Raw genomic sequence first — 19,272 nt, 5'->3', positions numbered from 1 at the left:
GGAGAGTAAAACTGTGACTGAGTTCAAAGAAGCGTGGGATGAACACAGAAGATTTAGAATCAAAAAATATTAAAGATTGAACTAGGCCAGTTACTGGGCAGACTTGCACGGTCTGTGTCTGTGTATGGCCGTTTGGAGGAGGATGGGCAGGGGAGGGCTTCAATGGCTGGGAGGGTGTAGATGGGCTGGAGTAAGTCTTAACAGAGATTTCGGCAGTTGGAACCCAAGCATAGTACCGGGTAAAGCTTTGGATTCTTGCCCAGAAATAGCTAAGAAGAAAAAAAAATAAAAAATTTTTTTAAATTGAATCAGGTTGGGCAGACTGGATGGACCATTCGGGTCTTTATCTGCCGTCATCTACTATGTTACTATGTGATCAGATATGTGTCAGTTTTGAGAATTTCTATTCAGTGGGTTGTAGCCACTCGCAAAGCCTAAGACGCCATGTTCGGGGCATTTGCTGGGCGCCCATTGGCTTCTTCTGCAGCGGTTGGTTGCTGCGCGCGACCATCTCTCCGCCCAGCGCCCGAATCCAACATGGCCGCCACCCACGTGCCTGGAGCGCACTACACTTCCCGGCGCCCCCCGCGCGGCTCGCTTTACGGCCGCGGGAACGGCGCAGGCGAGCGCCGCTCGGCCGGCATGGACGACGCGGGCATGGAGGAGGAGGAGGACCAGGCCCTCCCCGAAGACCCCAACCACAACAGCTGGCGGGCGGCGGCCGAGCGCCCCCGGCCCGACCGCGGCGACCAGCTCAAGGCCCACCCCCAGGCGGGCCTGAGCCTCAACACCTCCGCCTCCAAGTTCCGTGAGTCCTGCGGGCCTCAGAGCCCCCCCTCCCCTCCCCCGCTAGCTCTCGCTCATCGATAGCGGTCCCTGCTCCGAAGGGCTTACAGGAGGCTCGGGGGCGCGATGGCAGATGAAGTAACGGGAAAACCTCAAGCCTGGCCGGAAAGTGCTGCGAGTCCCTGGCTTTGAGCAACAAACTTGAAAGTCCCACAACAGTAGAAAAAAAAGCAGTGCATCTTCCCAAGTCCGTCTTAATGGCTTAAGGATCCAAACCTTTCTTTTTTTTTTTTAAACCCTGCTAAGCTAATTGCTTTCACCATGTTCTCTGACGGTGAATTCCAGAACTTAATTACACGTAGAGCAAAGAAATGTTTTCTTACTCGTTTTGGTGCATGTGCCCTAGGCCTCTATCATATTTTCCCTGGACCATCTACTAGCCAATATAGCCTATCCCCTTTATCTTTTTGTCACCCTTCTCCGTACCATTTCTAATTCCGCCATAGATATTTTTTTGAGATTCAGTGATTCGAATTGCACATGGTATTTGAGGTGTGACTGTACCATAAAATGATACAAAGACATTTTTAATGTTTTCCTGTTTGTTTTCCATTTCTTACCTAAGAATTCTATTTGCTTTCAGTTTCTCTGACCCATCAGCGCTGAATACAATTTCTGGCACTGATATCTCCCTCACATCTTCCTGGTGAAGACTGAAGCAGAGAATTAGTTTAATCTCTCCACTATGGCCTTGCCTTCCCGGACTGCCTCTCTTACCACCTTGGTCATCTAGTTGTCCATCTAATTCTTTTACTGACTTTTTGCTTCTAATATACTTAAAAAAAATACTTTTACTTTGTAGTTTTGCCTCCAATGCAATCTTCTTTTCAAGATCTCTCTTTGCTTTCCTTAAGAACATAAGAATAGCCTTACTGGGTCAGACCAATGGTCCATCAAGCCCAGAGCCTGGCAGGGACAATTTGGTTCCGAATGTTTTTTTCTTGTTTTCCTCCTCTAAATTTAGGGTTCGTCTTCTGGAGTGAAAAATACAGTAATTGTGCTAAAACAGAAATAAACGAGGAAAAGTATCCCCCCCCACCTCTTTTATGCACCAGCATGCCAGAAGAATTATTTTCCTTCATTGCAAAAGTTCTTGAAAAATTGCTTTATGATAAATTTGTAGACTTGTCATCATATATGGCTTCAGGTCACAGCATAACACAGAGACCTTACTTATTTACTTAATTCTGTGAGGGAGGCCTTTGATAAAGGTAAACCAAGAAAACACTGTGGAATGACGATGATCCTGAAATGGACTTTAATGGTGGAATCAAAAGTTCCAAAGATACAATAAAATAATCCAGATAAAAAATACATAATCTACATATAAATCAAAAGGACCTAGTCCGCTATTGACTCAAGACCCAACACGGTCTGTGTTTGGACAAAATGTCGTCTTCAGGGGTCCCTAAGAGTCCTGTGATGATGAATACATGGAGAAACGAATGGTGCTTTGGTTTTTCCGCAGCGTTCGGTTTCTCCACGTATTCATCATCACAGGACTCTTAGGGACCCCTGAAGACGACATTTTGTCCAAACACAGACCGTGTTGGGTCTTGAGTCAATAGCGGACTAGGTCCTTTTGATTTATATGTAGATTATGTACTTTTTATGTGGATTATTTTATTGTATCTTTGGAACTTTTGATTCCACCATTAAAGTCCATTTCAGGATCATCGTCATTCCACAGTGTTTTCTTGGTTTCTCTGTGGATTATTTGAGGTCAGTTCTTTTTGGTTTGTGCTCTTTGATAAAGATAAACATTATTTTTTAGTAAGTCTTGATGTAAGTGCAGCCTTTGACATGATTATGCTATTCTCATTGTTTAAGTTCAGAGAGATTAGCAATGTAGAAAGTTCAGTGTTTCAAAATCTCATCAGAAGAAGGTATGTCGGATTGGAATACCCCAGAGTTTTTGTCTCTAAGTAGTGCCGTTTATTTTTCTATTAAGAAATACCTAGCTAGATCCCAAGTAAGTAAAACAGATTTTAGGCTGCTTATCCTAGGAATAAGCAGTGGGTTTCCCAAAGCCATCTCAATAATGGCCTTTGGAGTTCCCTTTTAGGAAATTAACCAAGCCTTTTTTAAACCCTGTTAAGTTAACCAATTTCACCACATTCTCTGGCAATGAATTCCAAGGTTTAATTATACGTTGTGTGAAGAAATATTTTCCCTGGTTTGCTTTAAATCTATTACTTAGTAGCTTCATCGCATGTCCCCTAGTCGTAGTATTTTTGGAAAGAGTTCCAAGCGATTCACATCTCCCCTTTCCACTCCTTTGGCATATCGCCCCTGAGTCCAACCGCTTTAGCCTTTCCTCATAGGGAAGTCATCCCATCCCTTTTATCATTTTCGTTGCCCTTCTCTGTACCTTTTCTAGTTCCGCTGTATCTTTTTTTCAGATGAGATACAGCGACCAGAATTGCACCCAGTGTTCAAGGTGCAGCCATACCATAGAACGATACAAAGGCATTATAACATTCTCATCTTTCTTTTTCTTATAAACCCTACCATTCTAGTTGCTTTCTTAGCAGCCACCGCAACACTGAGCTGAGGGTTTTAACATACCCTCAACAATTTTACCTGTTAAGGATTACATCTGAGTTGACATGATATTAGAAGTTGCAGGTGATGTTGGTTTTAGTTCGGTTTTATGAATAGAAGGGTTTTTATCTCTTTTTTGAAGGTTTTGTAGTCTGTGGTCATGGTCAATGGGTTGTAGAGTTGTGGGTTGAGTTTTGCAGCTCGAGTGGCTAGGAGGTTGTCGTCCAGTTTTTTTCTTTTGACGTTTTTGGTTGGAGGGTGTGTGAATGGTGCGTGGATTGAGGTGGATTGAATTAGTCGATTGTTCCAATAGGCTGGGCTGTCTCTGTTTATTGCTTTAAATAGTAGGCAGGAAAATTTAAAGTGTATGCAGATTATTAAACAGTTTTCCTATCAAGTTTAATTTATATTGATATACAATTTTTGTTAGAAATTAAGAGTTCTGTAAATGTTACTTTCTGTAGGTTGACACCTTGTTTGACTGCTGCAGCTCAATATGGCTAAAACTCAAATTTTACTGTTATCAAATTCTTGAGATGGACGTTCCTCCTGATTTTCATATTAAGGACTTGTGTATTCAAACTGTTAATGCTAGATTCTGGCCTTACAATGAAATCGCAGGTTACGAAGACAAGCATTTTCCAGACTTAAGTTTGTTAGAAGATTACATGATCGGCTTTCTTCTGGGGGTTTTTTAGCTTTAAGACACGATAGTCTTGGTTTTGGAGCAACCTTCTTGCTAGCTTATCCATGTAAATGCTTGTTTTCGGTTTGGAAGATCTAAATATCTCTCCTGAGCAGTTAAAAGCATTCTTTCATATGAACAGAATTGCCTGATAATACCTTTTTGACCTGCTTATAGGACAGTGGTCTCCAACTCCAACCCTTTGCAGGGCCACATTTTGGATTTGTAGGTACTTGGAGGGCCTCAGAAAAAATAGTTAATGTCTTTATTAAAGAAAGGACAATTTTGCATGAGATCAAACTCTTTCCTTTTGGCTATATGATCAAGAAACTGTTTTATTTTACTTTTGTGATTATGATAAACATACCGAGGGCCTCAAAATAGTACCTGGTGGGCCGCAGGTTTGAGACAACTGTTATAGGATAATGCTGTAGGTTTGTTCTGCCTTGCATTTTAGTTGAATTATCTTTCTTTAGATCTTCGTATCTTTTATATTCATTCTCCCCCACAGATTGTGGTCTAAGGAAGAAGGCAAAGATGTTTGTTCTGGAATACAACTTTTTCTTTCTTTCGAACTGTTTCTAAAACAAGTGAATACATCTGGATTAGAAATTTTTCTTTAAAGTCCAGCATAGTATCAGAAGAGTGGAGGGTGACCAACATGATGACGATTTTTAAAAAGGGTTATAGAAAAGCAAGTCTGACGTTGGTGCAGGGCAAAATGGTAGAAACTATTATAAAGAACAAACTGACAGAACATATACTTAAGCATGGATTAATGAGAGCAAGCCAACATGGTTTTAGTCAAAGGAAATTGATATTGTGTATTTGGATTTTCAAAAAGCATTTCAGAAGGTACCTCATGAAAGACGTCTGAGGAAATTGGAAAGTCATGGGATAGGAGGTCATGTCCTTTTACATTACTTTACATTAGAGATTTCTATTCCGCCATTACCTTGCGGTTCAAGGCGGATTACAAAAGATTTATAATAGGTGTGTTACAAAAGAGGATCATTGGTCATGTCTAGTTAAGGTAAAGCATAGTATCAGAGAGTCCGGAAGAAGAAAGGTATTTGCGATGTTAAGACTTTTTCAGGGATTTCGTGAAGAGTATGGTTTTTATTTCTTTTCTGAACATCTTGTAGTTTGTGGTTGTTGTCAATAGATTGGAGATTTGGTTGTCTAGTTTTGCTGCTTGAGTAGCTGGGAGGCCGTTTTTTTCCGTTTAACTTCTTTGATTGGAGTGTGAGTTTTTCTATGTCTGGTTGAGGTAGGTTGGGCTGTCTTCGTTTATAGTTTTAAACAGTATGCATTTATGGATTGAGAACTGATTGAAATGTAGAGTTAAGTGTTTAAAATTCTCATTGGAGAAGGGTAAATAGTGGGGACCGCTGCTTTTTAACTTATTTGTCAGTGATCTAGAGATGGAAATAACTAGTGAGAGAATTAAATTTGCTGATGACACAATTATTCAAAGTTGTTAAATTGCAAGAGTAGTGTGAGAACACATAACCCAGCTTCACAGGAGAACATCTGTTATTCTCACCAGAGAATTTTCCATTCTCCAGGAAAAAGAGAGCAGCAGATTTTCCCAGAAAAATTCAATTTGCTGACCAACGGACTTTCCTGTCACATTCACCTCGAGCCCCAACCAATCAGGTTTGAGGATCCATTATATATAAAGACAAACTGCAGACCTGAAGAAAGCCACAGCGTTGAAACATCGAAATATGATGTCAGATAAAGGCTAAATGGCCCATCCACAGCATCCACCATCTCCTCTCCCTAAGAGATCCCACGCTTTCTTGAATTCAGACAGTCTTTGTCTCCACCACCTCTACCAGGAGATTATTCCATGCGTCTACCACCCTTTCTGTCAAACAAATATTTCTTTAGATTACTCCTGAGCCTATCAACTTCATATCCTATGCCCTCTCATTCCAGAGCGTCCTTTTCAAGTTTATTTCCTTTCTTTGATTACTTCGCATAGTCCAAATCCATTACATTACATTAGGGACTTCTATTCCGCCTATACCTTGCAGTTCAAGGCGGATTACAAAAGAGCTAACTGGACATTTCCAGTGAAGTTACAACAGTTTTGGGTTTGTTTGGTTTTTTTTTTGGTTACAAGGGAGGAGAGTTACCTGGATTAATGCGATTTACATAAGTTCAAAAATTGAATAAAATTTAAAAAACCGACAAACATAACATTCACTGCTAATACATGTAAGGAGGGAAGCGGTTGACAGCAATTGACATAAATACAATTCTAAAAAAAAAAATAAAACCAGGGGAGGGTCAAGACACAGAAGGTTAGGGAACAGGTACCCGCTTAATTCTATTAGATCGTCTTCCTGAAGTTATTATAGGTTATAACATATCTATTGGAAAGCATCCTTGAATAGCCAGATCTTTAGGAGACTTTTAAACTTGCTCAGTGCTTTTTCTTCTCTTATATTAAATGGCAATGAAATCCAGATTTGTGGGGCTGTGACCGGAAAAATCATATCTCTCCTCATACACATTTATGTCACGTAGCTATTCAAATGTCTCTATCATATCTCCCCCACTACTACTATTAATTATTTGTATAGTGCTACCAGACGCACATTGTCACAAAGAATAAGAAAACAGTCCCTGCTCGAAAGAGCTTACAATCTAAATGGGCAAGACAGACAAACAGGGTGTCATGGATACATTTAAGGGGAACGGTTAATCAGTGGGCTGGGTTGGAGGGCAGAGGAGTAGGGTTAAGGATTGATGTCCATATCAAAAAAAGTGGGTTTTCAGTCTGCTTTTAAAGAAGGGAAGGGGCTTGACGGACAAACTCAGGTAATTTATTCCAGGCATAGGGGGCAGCTAGATGAAAGGAACGAAGTCTGGAATTGGCAGTGGAGGAGAAGGGTATGGCTAAGAGTCTTTCTTCCAAAGTATACAGATTGAGATCTTTCAGTCTGTCCCCATACGTCTTATCATGAAGATCACACGCTATTTTAGTAGCCTTCCTCTGGACCGACTCCATCCTTTTTAAGTCTTTTTGAAGGAGCGGCCTCCAGAATTGTACACAATATTCTAAATGAGGTCTCACCAGAGTCTTATACAGGGGCATCAGTACCTCTTTTTTCCTATTGACTATTCCTCTCCCTTTGCATCCTAGCATCCTTCTAGATTTGCTGTCACCTTTTCAGCCTGTTTGGCCATCTTAAGATCAACACAAGTCCTGCTCCTCTTTCGTGCACAAAAGTTCTTCACACCCCTGTACCATTCCAAATATATGACATTGCATTTCTTAGCATTAAATCTTAACTACTAAATTTCAGATCTCTCTAGGTCCTTCTTCGTACATGAAGAAGGACACGGTACTACTTGAAAGGGTCCAGAGAAGAGCAACTAAGATGGTTAAGGGGCTGGAGTTGCTGTCATACAGCGAAAGATTAGAGAAACTGGGCCTCTTCTCCCTCGAACAGAGGAGATTGAGAGGGGACATGATAGAAACATTCAAGGTACTGAAGGGTAGATAAGGACAGGTTGTTCACCCTCTCCAAGGTAGGGAGAACAAGAGGGCACTCTCTAAAGTTGAAAGGGGATAGATTCCGTACAAACGTAAGGAAGTTCTTCTTCACCCAGAGAGTGGTAGAAAGCTGGAACGCTCTTCCAGAGGCTGTTATAGGGGAAAACACCCTCCAGGGATTCAAGACAAAGTTAGACAAGTTCCTGCTGAATAGGAACGTGCGCTGGTAGGGCTAGTCTCAATTAGGGTGCTGGTCTTGGACCAGAAACATTCAAGGTCCGCGTGAGCGGACTGCTGGGCATGATGGACCACTGGTCTGACTGAGCAGCGGCAGTTCTTATGTTCTTAATCAAGGGTGTCTATTGCTGATCTTACCTGTCAGCCCAAAAACATTCAAGAACAGGCCCATAACCAGTTGAAATTTAATTAAAAATGATGATAATAGGGAGCTATATATACAGTAACTCTGAAGAAGTTTTAGTCTGAGCTAGGCAAAGTAACCATATCTCAATTGTTGGAAGAAAGGAGATTTGTCAGGAGTTGGGAAATTTTGAATAAAAAGATTTGAACAGATCCTTATCAAATCTTACCCTGTAAAAATGGAAACAAAAATAAAACTAAAAGATTTAACTTTTCATGATCAGATTAGTTCAGTGGTAAAAATCTGCTTCTATAAACTCCGGCTTATTCGTTCTTTAACTTCTATTCTCGATACCAAAGCTATTCCATTCATTAGTTATCTCTCACCTTGATTACTGCAATTCTCTTTATAGCGGAATTCCTCAAAAAGAATTACAGCTCATTCAAAACACGGCAATCAAACTCCTACATAAGTTAGGGAAATATGATCACGTTACCCCCCTTCTGAAAGAAGCCCACTGGCTACCTATCACACACCGTATTACCTATAAAACAAAACTCTCACGTCTTCCTCCCTTTCATCCCGTTCTGCCCCTCTCAGACTCTTTTATTACACTAGGAGATCCAATTTCTCCGTTGTCGCCCCATCTTTACCTCCTCAAAGTTCACCACAAAAATCTCCTCGATAAATTTAAGATTAAACTAAAAACGTTTCGATTTCAAGATGCATTCTACAGTTCCTAAACTTTTTATTGCCAAGTCTGCCAACCGCTTTTAAGAAGTGACCCAATCCCTAATGTTTTATCCCTCTCCTTCTCTCTTCTTTTTAACCCCAGTTTTTTTATTTTTTATTTTCTTCTTTTCTCTTCCTCTTTTTCTTTTTAGCAACGTAACTTTACCCCCACCTTTCTTCTTCTATTCCCACTCTCATGTATGTTTTTCTAAAACGTCTTCAATGTTCACTTTTCCCCCTTTTATAAGTATTTTAATTTTTTATTTTTTTATCATAGCGTTGTAAACTGGCTACATACCTGTTGATGATCGGTATATTAAAAATAATAAAACTTGAAACATAAAAAGAACAAGCCCAAGAACCGAACCTTGAAGCATACCACCGGTAACATCCCTTTCCTCTGAGTGATCTCCATTGACACCTACCCTCTGTTGCCTTCTACTCAACCAGTTCCTGACCCAGTCTGTCATTTTGGGGCCCATCCTGAGGGTACTCCGTTTATTTATTAGCCATCTGTGTGGAATACTATCAAAGGCTTTGCTAAAATCTAAATATACCACTTCTAACGTACCCCTTCTATCCAGTTCTCTGGTCACCCAGTCAAAGAAATTGAACTGATTTGTCTGACAAGACCTACCTCTAGTGAATCCATGTTGCCTTGGTTCCTGTGATCCCCTTGATTCCAAAAATGTCACTATTCTCTGTTTTGAAACCATTTCCATTAATCAACTTACCACAGAAGTCAGGCTGATCGGCCTGTAGGTCCCTGCTGCTTCCTTACTTCTACTTTTGTGGAGCGGGACCATTTCCACCATTCTTCGGGTGTAACTCCCAATTCTAGAAAACATCAGTGAAGTACTCATGGCTTGTTTAGCTTTCCTTCAACTAAAGGATGTCGTATAAAAAAAATTCATTATCGTCTGCTCATTTCTTTCAGATGTTTCTTGTTGTAATCCCCCATCCAAATAAAGTTGTTTTTCTTAAAGTCTAGAACCTTTACTTTTGATTGAGGCCTCTCTACACCTGTCTTAATATTAAACCACACCATGTGGTGGCCACTGGATGCCAGATGATCACCCACTATACCATTTTCTCTCTTTTGAAAAGCTTTAAAGGCACACTTAGTTTCAATTTTAGAAGATCTAATTTGTAATGTAGATCATTGTCTTCTCCATTTTGTTGACGATCCCTTCTTACACGATAATCTGCTTGATTCTTAATCAAAAAAAGGTGGACTATAGATTGCAGAATAGAATTGAATACTGCAAGTTAACTTGGTCTGATTCTGTTTTCTTTCTAGTAATGAATGTGATTACTGTAGAAGATTACAAGAGCACATATTGGCCAAAATTGAACAGTGCCATTGATCAGCTTTTAACTCAGAGTCCTGGTGACTACATCCCGATCTCCTATGAACAGATTTACAGGTAAGCTTCCTCACGTTACCTCCCAGGATCAGCATTGGGCATGCGCTCTCTCATTTTGACGCGATGTGCTTTGGGTATTTGTCTTATCTGGAGGCCCTGACTCTGTGAGAGCAGGACTTGCTCTTTGTTTTAGACTGTGCTGTTGGTGCCTAAATCTTTCTCCCATTTCTTTACAATATGTTTCCGGCTGGTGCCTGAAACCACTGAGCAGATTTGCTGAGCTGGAATCGGTAGCCATGTTTGGAAAGCGCTAGGAGTGCTTCATTTTTGCTGGAACCTGACTAAACTCTGAATACAATAGAGCAAACGCAGACACAAAACATTCACCTGGGACGCTTTATCCCAGATCCACTTGCTCATGAGATCTAATGTGACACAGATGAGAGAAAATGTTCCCACAAACACCATTTGGCTAGTAGATAAGTATGCCATAATGTTGAGCAGTCAATGCAATATGTAGGCAATAATATATCGCTATCCAACAATCATAAACAGTCCACTACTGCATAATGTTCCTCGGAATGCCACACCATGCTTGTGTGGTAGCCGTCCTCACTGGAACTTTTTATAGTTTGATATGTTGAACAAGTGTGCAACAATTTGCAGAATAAATAATTAGTAAAGTGTCTGTGCTCATTAATAAAACGTAATACATATTAGAGAGTATAATCAATGCATAATAATAACTTAGCTTTTAACCGGATGTGCCTTGTTCCCTGGTGGGGAACAATACAATAGATCAAACGCAGACACAGAACATTCACCTGGGACGTTTTGTCCCAGAGCCACTTGCTCATGAGATCTACTAATAACTTAGCTTCCCCGGCGGGGAACAAGGCACATCCGGTTAAAAGCTAAGTTATTATTATGCATTGATTATACTCTCTAATATGTATTACATTTTATTAATGAGCACAGACACTTTACTAATTATTTATTCTGCAAATTGTTGCACACTCGTTCACCATATCACAGTATAAAAAGTTCCAGTGAGGACGGCTACCACACAAGCATGGTGTGGCATTCCGAGGAACATTGTGTGATTTGAACACTTATGCAGTAGTGGACTGTTTATGACCTTCAAACACCAGGCATCTGCCTAGACGTGGGTTTATACTTGGTGGGATTTTACTACTTGCATTGGCGCATATATGGAAAAATGCTTTTTAATGTTTTTGTTTTAAAAAAAAAAAGGATTTCAGTGCTGTGAGGTTTTTCTCAAATCTAGAATGGCACAACTCGGCGTAGTGTTGAAAATATCACCACATGCTCACTTCCAAGAGAGAGCTAGCTTTCTCAAGCCAAGCAGTTTTTGAAGGCATCCACAATGAATATGGATGAGGGAAATTAGCTTCCGTAGTGTACAAATCTCTTGTATAGTGTGAACAGTAGCGTAATAATGGGGGTGGACTGCCCTGAGTGCTCTCTTGGTGGGGACACCGACACCTCTCCATCCCTCCATATATCTCTTTAACTCTTCACTGGCCTGAGCAGCATCTCCAGTTTGCTGCACACACTGGCCTCGGTTCTCCCTCTGAACTCACTTCCTGCCAGGAAGTGACATCAGAGGGAGAGCCGAGGCTGGCGTTGGCAGTAAGCGGGAGATGCTGTATGCACTGGCGAAAAGTTAAAGATGAATAGGGAAAGGGGGGGAGGGTTGCCTTCTCCCTTTGCTACACCACTAAGTGTGAAGGATAAGAAATTTAAAATGTGAATAACTTGGGGTAAGTTTTAGCGCCTTCATTTTCTTGGCATATCTACAGAGTATGTCTAAAAGCACAAGTAAAATCCAGCTGAAATGCACGTTATTGTTAAGTCTTGGTGAAAGTGTTCAGAGAAATTCCCAGGGATAACACTGTCCTATAACCTGATTCTCTGCTCTCCACAGTTGTGTATATAAATGCGTCTGCCAGCAGCACTCGGAACAGATGTACAGTGACCTGATGGAGAAGATTACCGACCATTTGGAGAGAGTGTCAAAGGAGCTGCGGGTAAGAGACTGCAGATGCTTGCCGGCTTTAGGTCCAGAGAGATTTAGCTGGCTTCATTTTGCATTAAATGCCGCAGAACTATATTGCGCTTAGCTCAAACAAACATTTCTTCCCGAGCAGGATTTTTTTCTGTGTTTTTCAGGAAAGGGATCTCTCTCGCTGAGGACATTCCTCGGGGGTGGGAATGCTGTAGCAGAAGGCATTAGAGATTGTGGGAGTGTGTGGTGCAGTGGTTAGAGCTACAGCCTCGGCTCCCTGAGGTTGTGGGTTCGAATCGTGCTCTGCTCCTTGTGACCCTGGTCAAGTCACTTAATCCCCATTGCCCCAGGTACATTAGATAGAGTGGGAGCCTGATGGGACAGTTAGGGGAAAATGCCTGAGGACTTGAATAATATGTAATCCACATAGAATTGTAGGATATGTATAGCAAGAGATTAGAGAAACTGGGCCTCGTCTCCCTTGAAAAGAGGAGACTGAGAGGGGACATGATCAAAACATTCAAGATAATGAAGGGAATAGACTTAGTAGATAAGGACAGGTTTTTCACTCTCTCCAAGGAAGAGAGAACAAGAGGGCACTCTCTAAAATTGAAAGGGGATAGATTCCGTACAAACGTAAGGAGGTTCTTCTTCACCCAGAGAGTGGTGGAAAACGAATGCTCTTCCGGAGGCTGTTATAGGGGAAACACCCTCCAGGGATTCAAATAGGGGAAAACACCCTCCAGGGATTCAAGACAAAGTTAGACAAAATACTGAAGGGAATAGACTTAGTAGATAAGGACAGGTTGTTCACCCTCTCCAAGGTAGAGAGAACGAGAGGGCACTCTCTAAAGTTGAAAGGGGATAGATTCCGTACAAACGTAAGGAGGTTCTTCTTCACTCAGAGAGTGGTGGAAAACGAATGCTCTTCCGGAGGCTGTTATAGGGGAAAACACTCTCCAGGGATTCAAGACAAAGTTAGACAAGTTTCTGCTAAACCGGAACATATGCAGGTAGGGCTAGTCTCAGTTAGGGTGCTGGTCTTTGACCTAAGGGCTGCCGCAGGAGCGGACTGCTGGGCACGATGGACCACTGGTCTGACCCAGCAGCGGCAATTCTTATGTTCTTAAAATTATTAAAGATGATTTTGTGTGTTGTAAAAAAAAAAAAAATTGCTGGGTTTTGTAAGTTGAATTTGTCTCTTTGTACCACTGACTTTAACCAATTTTGGTAAGTGAGAAAAGCAGTTAAAACGTGTCCCTGCACTATCCCTCTCTTTCCACTCCGGTGGCATCTCAGCACCTTGATATTGAGTTCGATTCCTACTACAGGTCCAAAACCGTTTCCCGTCTAAAATATGTCAAGCGCTTTGATTGTAACCACTAAGAAAGGCGATGTTTTCAGCTGTGTATTTCATTTTTTCCTCATATGAGATGTAGTGGTTGAATTGTATCGTTTGCCTGGGAATGATAGTGGTACTTGGCGCCCTTTGCTGAACTGAAGATCCATTCTTTGAAGACTGACACATGTTATTGCACAGAATAATAGAAAGAAACAACGGAATACTTGGGTACCCGCTCCGTCCCAGACGAGAGATGCACGTAAAGACTCACATATTGTAAAGAATTCTTGCTTTCTTCACTTGTTGGTCAGTACCAGTCACAGATTAGAATTAGTCTATAGCAGGTGTGTCCAACCTGTGGCCCAGTGAAGTATTTTGTGCAGCCTCGGTCGAGGGCGATGCAGTGTTTTCCTCTGCTGCCCCCTGGTGTTTACCGTCTTGCCGGCTTCCTCCTCTGCCTTGCTGCAGCATTTGCGCGGCCCCAGAAACATTTTTTTTTGGCCAATATGGCCCAGGGAAGCCAAACGGTTGGACACCCCTGGTCTGTAGCAATGTGTTAACACAGTTGCCCACCTAAAAACCTCAAAGGCAGTTCAAGATGTTGATGGAGAGCAAGAATCGAGTAACCAGACCAACCCCCACAAATGTCTTCAGATATATTTGAGACACCAGTTTTTGGTAACATTGCAACAACCTGTCTCCATAGGCAACAGAAACCATATTTTGAATTCTAAAACCCAGGCAGGAGGAGATGCAGCACCCGACTAAATCAATTTCCCAATCGGAATGTTTTAAGCACTTACAATATTTCAGAGGAATCTGTGGTAATATGGGTGGCATACTCATTACAGCCTGTAGGTGGCAGTGTACCTCTAGTTATTGAACCTAGCAAAGCACTTGGATTCTGCTTTTACAATTATAAAGCCCCACATCAAGGGGTGATCTTGACATGCTGGGACCTGGAAAAGTGCTGCGTAATAGTTGGCTGAGGAAGAAGAATTACTGAGATGACTTACTTACGTTTCCAGAGACCTCTTCCCCTAACTTGATAGCAGTTATTAGGTAATTTCATTAAGACAAACCTATTAAACTCTTTCTGTCTTTTGAGTGACTAGTCAGTACAGCCCTCCCAGCTCCCTGGCATGGGATGGGCTTAGTTAGGGGGGATTCTCCATCTAAAGAGCCCAGATCGTTCTCCTGCCCTTTCCATGTCTTTAGCCTGTGCCCCCTTCTTTCCACTTTGCAAGGTTTCATGAGGATCGGCATCATTCCCACTCCACCTCAGTCTGAGCTGTCTATGGCAGAGAGGTTTGTCTCGTCAATCCACCTAGCAGGGGGCCTGACCAGGAGCCTGCACATGGTGGTGTCCACCATGTGCAGGCCAGCCATGGTGAGTCCAGCCACTAGGTGGTGCTGTTGAGTGATAATGGCCTCTGCAGCATCCTCTATTCTTCGGCTGTTGAGGAGGAGGAGACAGGCTTACGAGTCAACTGTGCAGTGTGTTGCCACCCATCCAAATAACCCTGGGCACATTACACTATCTCAAGGGAAATAACATATGATAAAACAAATTGCAGCATATCAGCAATGTCAAACATAAAATAATTTTGTTTACAACATATGGTTTATGGTTTGTTTATTTATAATCCGCCTTTTACAAGGCAAAGTACAACAACACTGGGGCTGTTCTCCCTGGAAAAGCGGAGACTCAGAGGAGATATGATAGAGACCTTCAAGATCCTGAGGGGCATCGAAAAGGTTGACAAAGACAGATTTTTCAATTTGAAAGAAACCACAAGAACAAGGGGTCACTCGATGAAATTGAAGGGGGACAGGTTTAAAACAAACGCAAGGAAGTACTTTTTCACACAGAGGGTGGTGGACACATGGAACACCCTTCCGGAGGCCGTGATAAGAAATATCACAGTACAGGGTTTCAAGGATGACCTGGATAGGTTCCTGGAAGACAAAGGGATTGAGGGGTACAGATAAGAGCAGTGGAAGGTTTAGAGATAAGTGTAGAGGTAGGCAATAAAATTAGTCAGGGACCGCTGACCAGGCAATATGCCTGATGGGCCGCCGCGCGAGCGGACCGCTGGGCTGGATGGACCTCTGGTCTGCCCCGGCGGAGGCGACTACTTATGTACTTATGTAACACACACACATAATAGTTCAGTTATCTGTTCAGACATATTACAAAAAAAAATGTAGCCTTCCCAAATGACTGAGCCACTGACATAAATACATAAGACTAGCCCTTCTGGGTCAGACCAGTATCGTGTTTCCACAGAGGTTAATCCAGGTCACAAACCTGAATAGTAGCAACAATCCAGAGCTCAGATTGGTAGAGTGAGGCATTATGACATCACAATGCCTGAGACAGGATTCGCCCTCTTAATTCCCCTTAAGCCTGAGATGCTGTAGACAAGAGTGTTGTTAGCGAGCTTGGATCAAAGCAAACATATTTTTTCATACGATATTGTATCACACATTTATAAGGACCTTTTTTCTTCGACATCCGTGTAAATCCCTTCTAACTTTAGCGAGTGCCCTCTCGTTCTCTTCACCTTGGAGAGGGTGAATAATCTCTCTTTCTCTACTTAGTCAATTCCCTTCAATATCTTGAATGTTTCGATCATGTCCCCTCTCAGTCTTCTCTTCTCAAGGGAGAAGAGGCCCAGTTTCTCTAGCCTCTCGTTGTACGGCAACTCCCCCAGTCCCTTAACCATTTTTGTCGCTCTTCTCCCTTTCGAGTAGTACTTTTTCATGTACGGCGACCAGTGTTGGACGCAGTATTCCAGGTGGGGGCTTACCATGGCCTGGTACAATGGCATGATAACCTTTTCAGATCTGTTTGTGATCCCCTTCGTAATCATTCCTAGCATTCTGTTCGCCCTTTTTGCCGCCGCTGTGCATTGCGCGGACAGCTTCATTGATTTGTCTACAAGCACTCCCAAGTGTTTTTCCTGGGGGCTCTCTCCGAGTATAGCACCGTAGATCCTGTATTCGTGCATATGATTTTTGTTACCGACATGCATCACTTTGCACTTATCCACGTTGAACCTCATTTGCCATTTCGAGGCCCATTCCTCGAGTGTATTTTTCGTCGAAGGTCTTCGCAATCCTTCTGTGTCCTCACTACTCTGAATAACTTTGTATCGTCCGCAAATTTAATCACCTCACTTGTCATGCCAGTTTCTAGGTCATTTATGTGAAATCTTTTTTATTATTATTATGAAATAACAACATATGAACAAACAGTCCAGTAACATGGTCAAAGAAACACTGCCAGTTCCAGTAAGTCGACCACCCTACCACCCCCCCCCACCCATTCCCTCCCATGAGAACAGCCAAAGTACAAATCAATTCAATAATCTACTGCGAACTACTGGTGTCAGAGTGTCACAAAATGGTAACCAACATCTTAAGTAGGATGATCCCAATTTAGAGTTCATATCTGCAATGGCCAGACGTTCATATCCCGCCAGTTGTATCATTTGAACTCGCCAATGGGCCAATGATGGGGTATTAGAGGACAGCCAACATTGAAGAATAGTTTTAAGGCCCATAAAGATAGTCTTCTGAACAAACGCTACCGCTCCTGGACGTTTGGGCATGAGATTAAATTTCAACGTAAAAAGAAAGGTGTTCGTGGGTGTCCAAGAACAGTTCCACATGGATTGAACGTGCTGTCCAATTCTTTGCCAATATGCTTGTATTCCCGGACATAACCAAAACATGTGTCCCAGTGTGGCCCTCGGGGTCGCGCATCTCGTGCAACAGTCTGTAGCACTTACATGCGCCCGATAAGCCCGAACTGGAGCAAAGTATGCTCGGGCCAAGAATTTATAGTAGCGTTCTTTTTCAACAGGAGACACCAATAGTTTCATTCCCAAGGAGAAACTCCGTGTGAGCATGTCCTGTGAAATATTAATTTGTAAGTCCTGAGTCCATTGATTGGCCAGAGAAGCATAATCCAGGTCTCCAGCCAAATCCTGTAAGAAGCGGTGGTGATAGCGTAATGGTATGGGCTCCTGCGCCGTCAAGCTAAATGCTTCAGACAGTTTATCCTGAACTTCCTTTCTCAATGCAGATCTGGGCAGAGTGCTGATATAATGATGAAGTTGTTTATAGGAGAACCAGTCCCTGGACTCGAGCATAGAAGAGTCACACAGTGATTGAAAAGATTGGAGAGACCCATTAGACTGTAACACATGCCATAAATAATACATTCCCCTCCCATTCCACCAAAGGCGAGCCTTCGATGGCATACCTGGGGAAAAATCTCTATTGCCAGCGACAGGAAGACATGGAGACACATCACATCTAATATCCAGGCGCCGGCAAAGAGACCTCCAGATTCTTCTCAATGGGAATAAAAACAAATCCCCATAGGTCCCCTCCCGTTTAGGTAAGCTAGCAGCATGTAATAAGTAACTGAAGTGATAGGGGGTAAAAGCCGCACACTCCGCCCCGGTAGCTGTAAAATAGGAGGTGGTGCAAAACCAGTCATTTACCGGTAGATGTCGAATTTGACAAGCCTCATTCAATCTACCAATGTGTAAGAGACCCAGGCCCCCCTGGGAAGTAGGCAATGATAAGTTTTGTATAGGGATCCTCGATCTCCTTCCCCCCCAAAGAAAGCGAGAGACTGATCTATGGTGTTGCCTAAGGTGGGCGTGAGATAACAAAACAGGTATTGTTTGTAAAACATAAAGCCATTGGGGGATCACCATCATATTATATAAAGCAATCCTACCCATTAATGTCAATGGATACGTTCGCCACGCCTGCAGACGCCGTTCCGTCTGAGAGAGCAAAGGCAGTATATTTATAGAGTACATAGTGGTTAAGTCCCTAGGTAGAAGGACACCCAGATATCTAATGTGTGAAGTAGCCCATACAAGTGGAAAAGGGTCCGGCCAAGTGTCACTAATAATGGGTTGTAGAGGAAGTACCATTGATTTCTGCTTATTTAGTGTCAATCCGGAATATAAATGGAATTCGTCCAAAAGCTCTAATGCACGTATCAATGAGCGGTGTGGCTGAGCAAGAGTAAGCAGAATATCATCCGCAAAGGCCAGTATTCTGAGTTGAGAGATTCCTTCAGGTAATCCCACCACAATGTCATCCCTCTGAATCGTACGTATTAGCGGTTCTAGATAGAGCAAGAAAAGTAAGGGAGACAGTGGACAGCCCTGACGAGTACCCCGGCCTACTGCAAAAGTCTGTGTTAGAATACCATTCACCAATAGGGAGGCGGTAGGATCTGTATACAACGCCCTCAAAGCTGACCAAAAACAGCCCGCTATCCCCATATATTGCAACACCTCAAAAAGGTAGTTCCAGTTAACTTGGTCGAAGGCCTTTGCAGCGTCCAGGCTAGCCAAGATACCCGGGGTCGAAGTAGCTTGCGCTCTAGACATTGCCAATAACACTCTCCTAACATTCACCACTGAATGCCGACCCTGGACAAAACCCGCTTGCGCAGGGGAAACAACTTGTGGTAATATAGGGGTCAGGCGGTTAGCCAGTAATCGAGCTAAAATTTTTATGTCCACATTAAGCAGGGATATGGGACGATAAGAGTCCACCTCATCTTTTGGTTTTCCCGGTTTATGGAGGAGTGTAATGGTGGCAGTATTAGCAAGGGATGGAAAGGTTCCTTTCTCCAATGCCGCCACATAATAATTTCGAAGAGGTGCGCACACCTGCAGGGACATGACTTTGTAAAATTCAGTAGAAAACCCGTCGGGGCCTGGAGCCGTACACGATCGTAAATGTTTGATCGCTTTTTGGATCTCTGTTCCCTGTATCGGCCCATTTAGTACCGATCTCTGAAGGTCTGTGAATTT

General features: G+C 42.6%; 1 protein-coding gene across 5 annotated transcripts in view; it reads left to right on the top strand.

The window, feature by feature from the left end:
• The first annotated feature begins 543 nt into the window (after positions 1–543).
• Positions 544–19,272, top strand: part of CACUL1 (CDK2 associated cullin domain 1) — a 90,746-nt gene continuing 72,017 nt past the window's right edge. Inside the window, exons 1-3 of one of the 5 annotated variants that reach the window (XM_033943677.1) lie at positions 544–808; positions 9,980–10,106; positions 11,995–12,097. In XM_033943677.1, the coding sequence (XP_033799568.1) occupies positions 643–808; positions 9,980–10,106; positions 11,995–12,097 (396 nt within the window). In that variant the 5' untranslated portion in view covers positions 544–642. Of the gene's footprint in view, positions 809–875; positions 1,034–1,092; positions 1,121–9,979; positions 10,107–11,994; positions 12,098–19,272 lie in introns of those variants that run through there. The other 4 variants (XM_033943678.1, XM_033943675.1, XM_033943680.1 and 1 more) reach the window with 4 other exon arrangements.

This window comes from Geotrypetes seraphini, chromosome 4 (genome assembly GCF_902459505.1).
Source record: "Geotrypetes seraphini chromosome 4, aGeoSer1.1, whole genome shotgun sequence".
NCBI classification, from domain to species: Eukaryota; Metazoa; Chordata; class Amphibia; order Gymnophiona; family Dermophiidae; genus Geotrypetes; species Geotrypetes seraphini.
The sequence above is the reverse complement of the archived record's forward strand: the minus strand, read 5'-3'. Positions and strand labels throughout refer to the sequence as shown.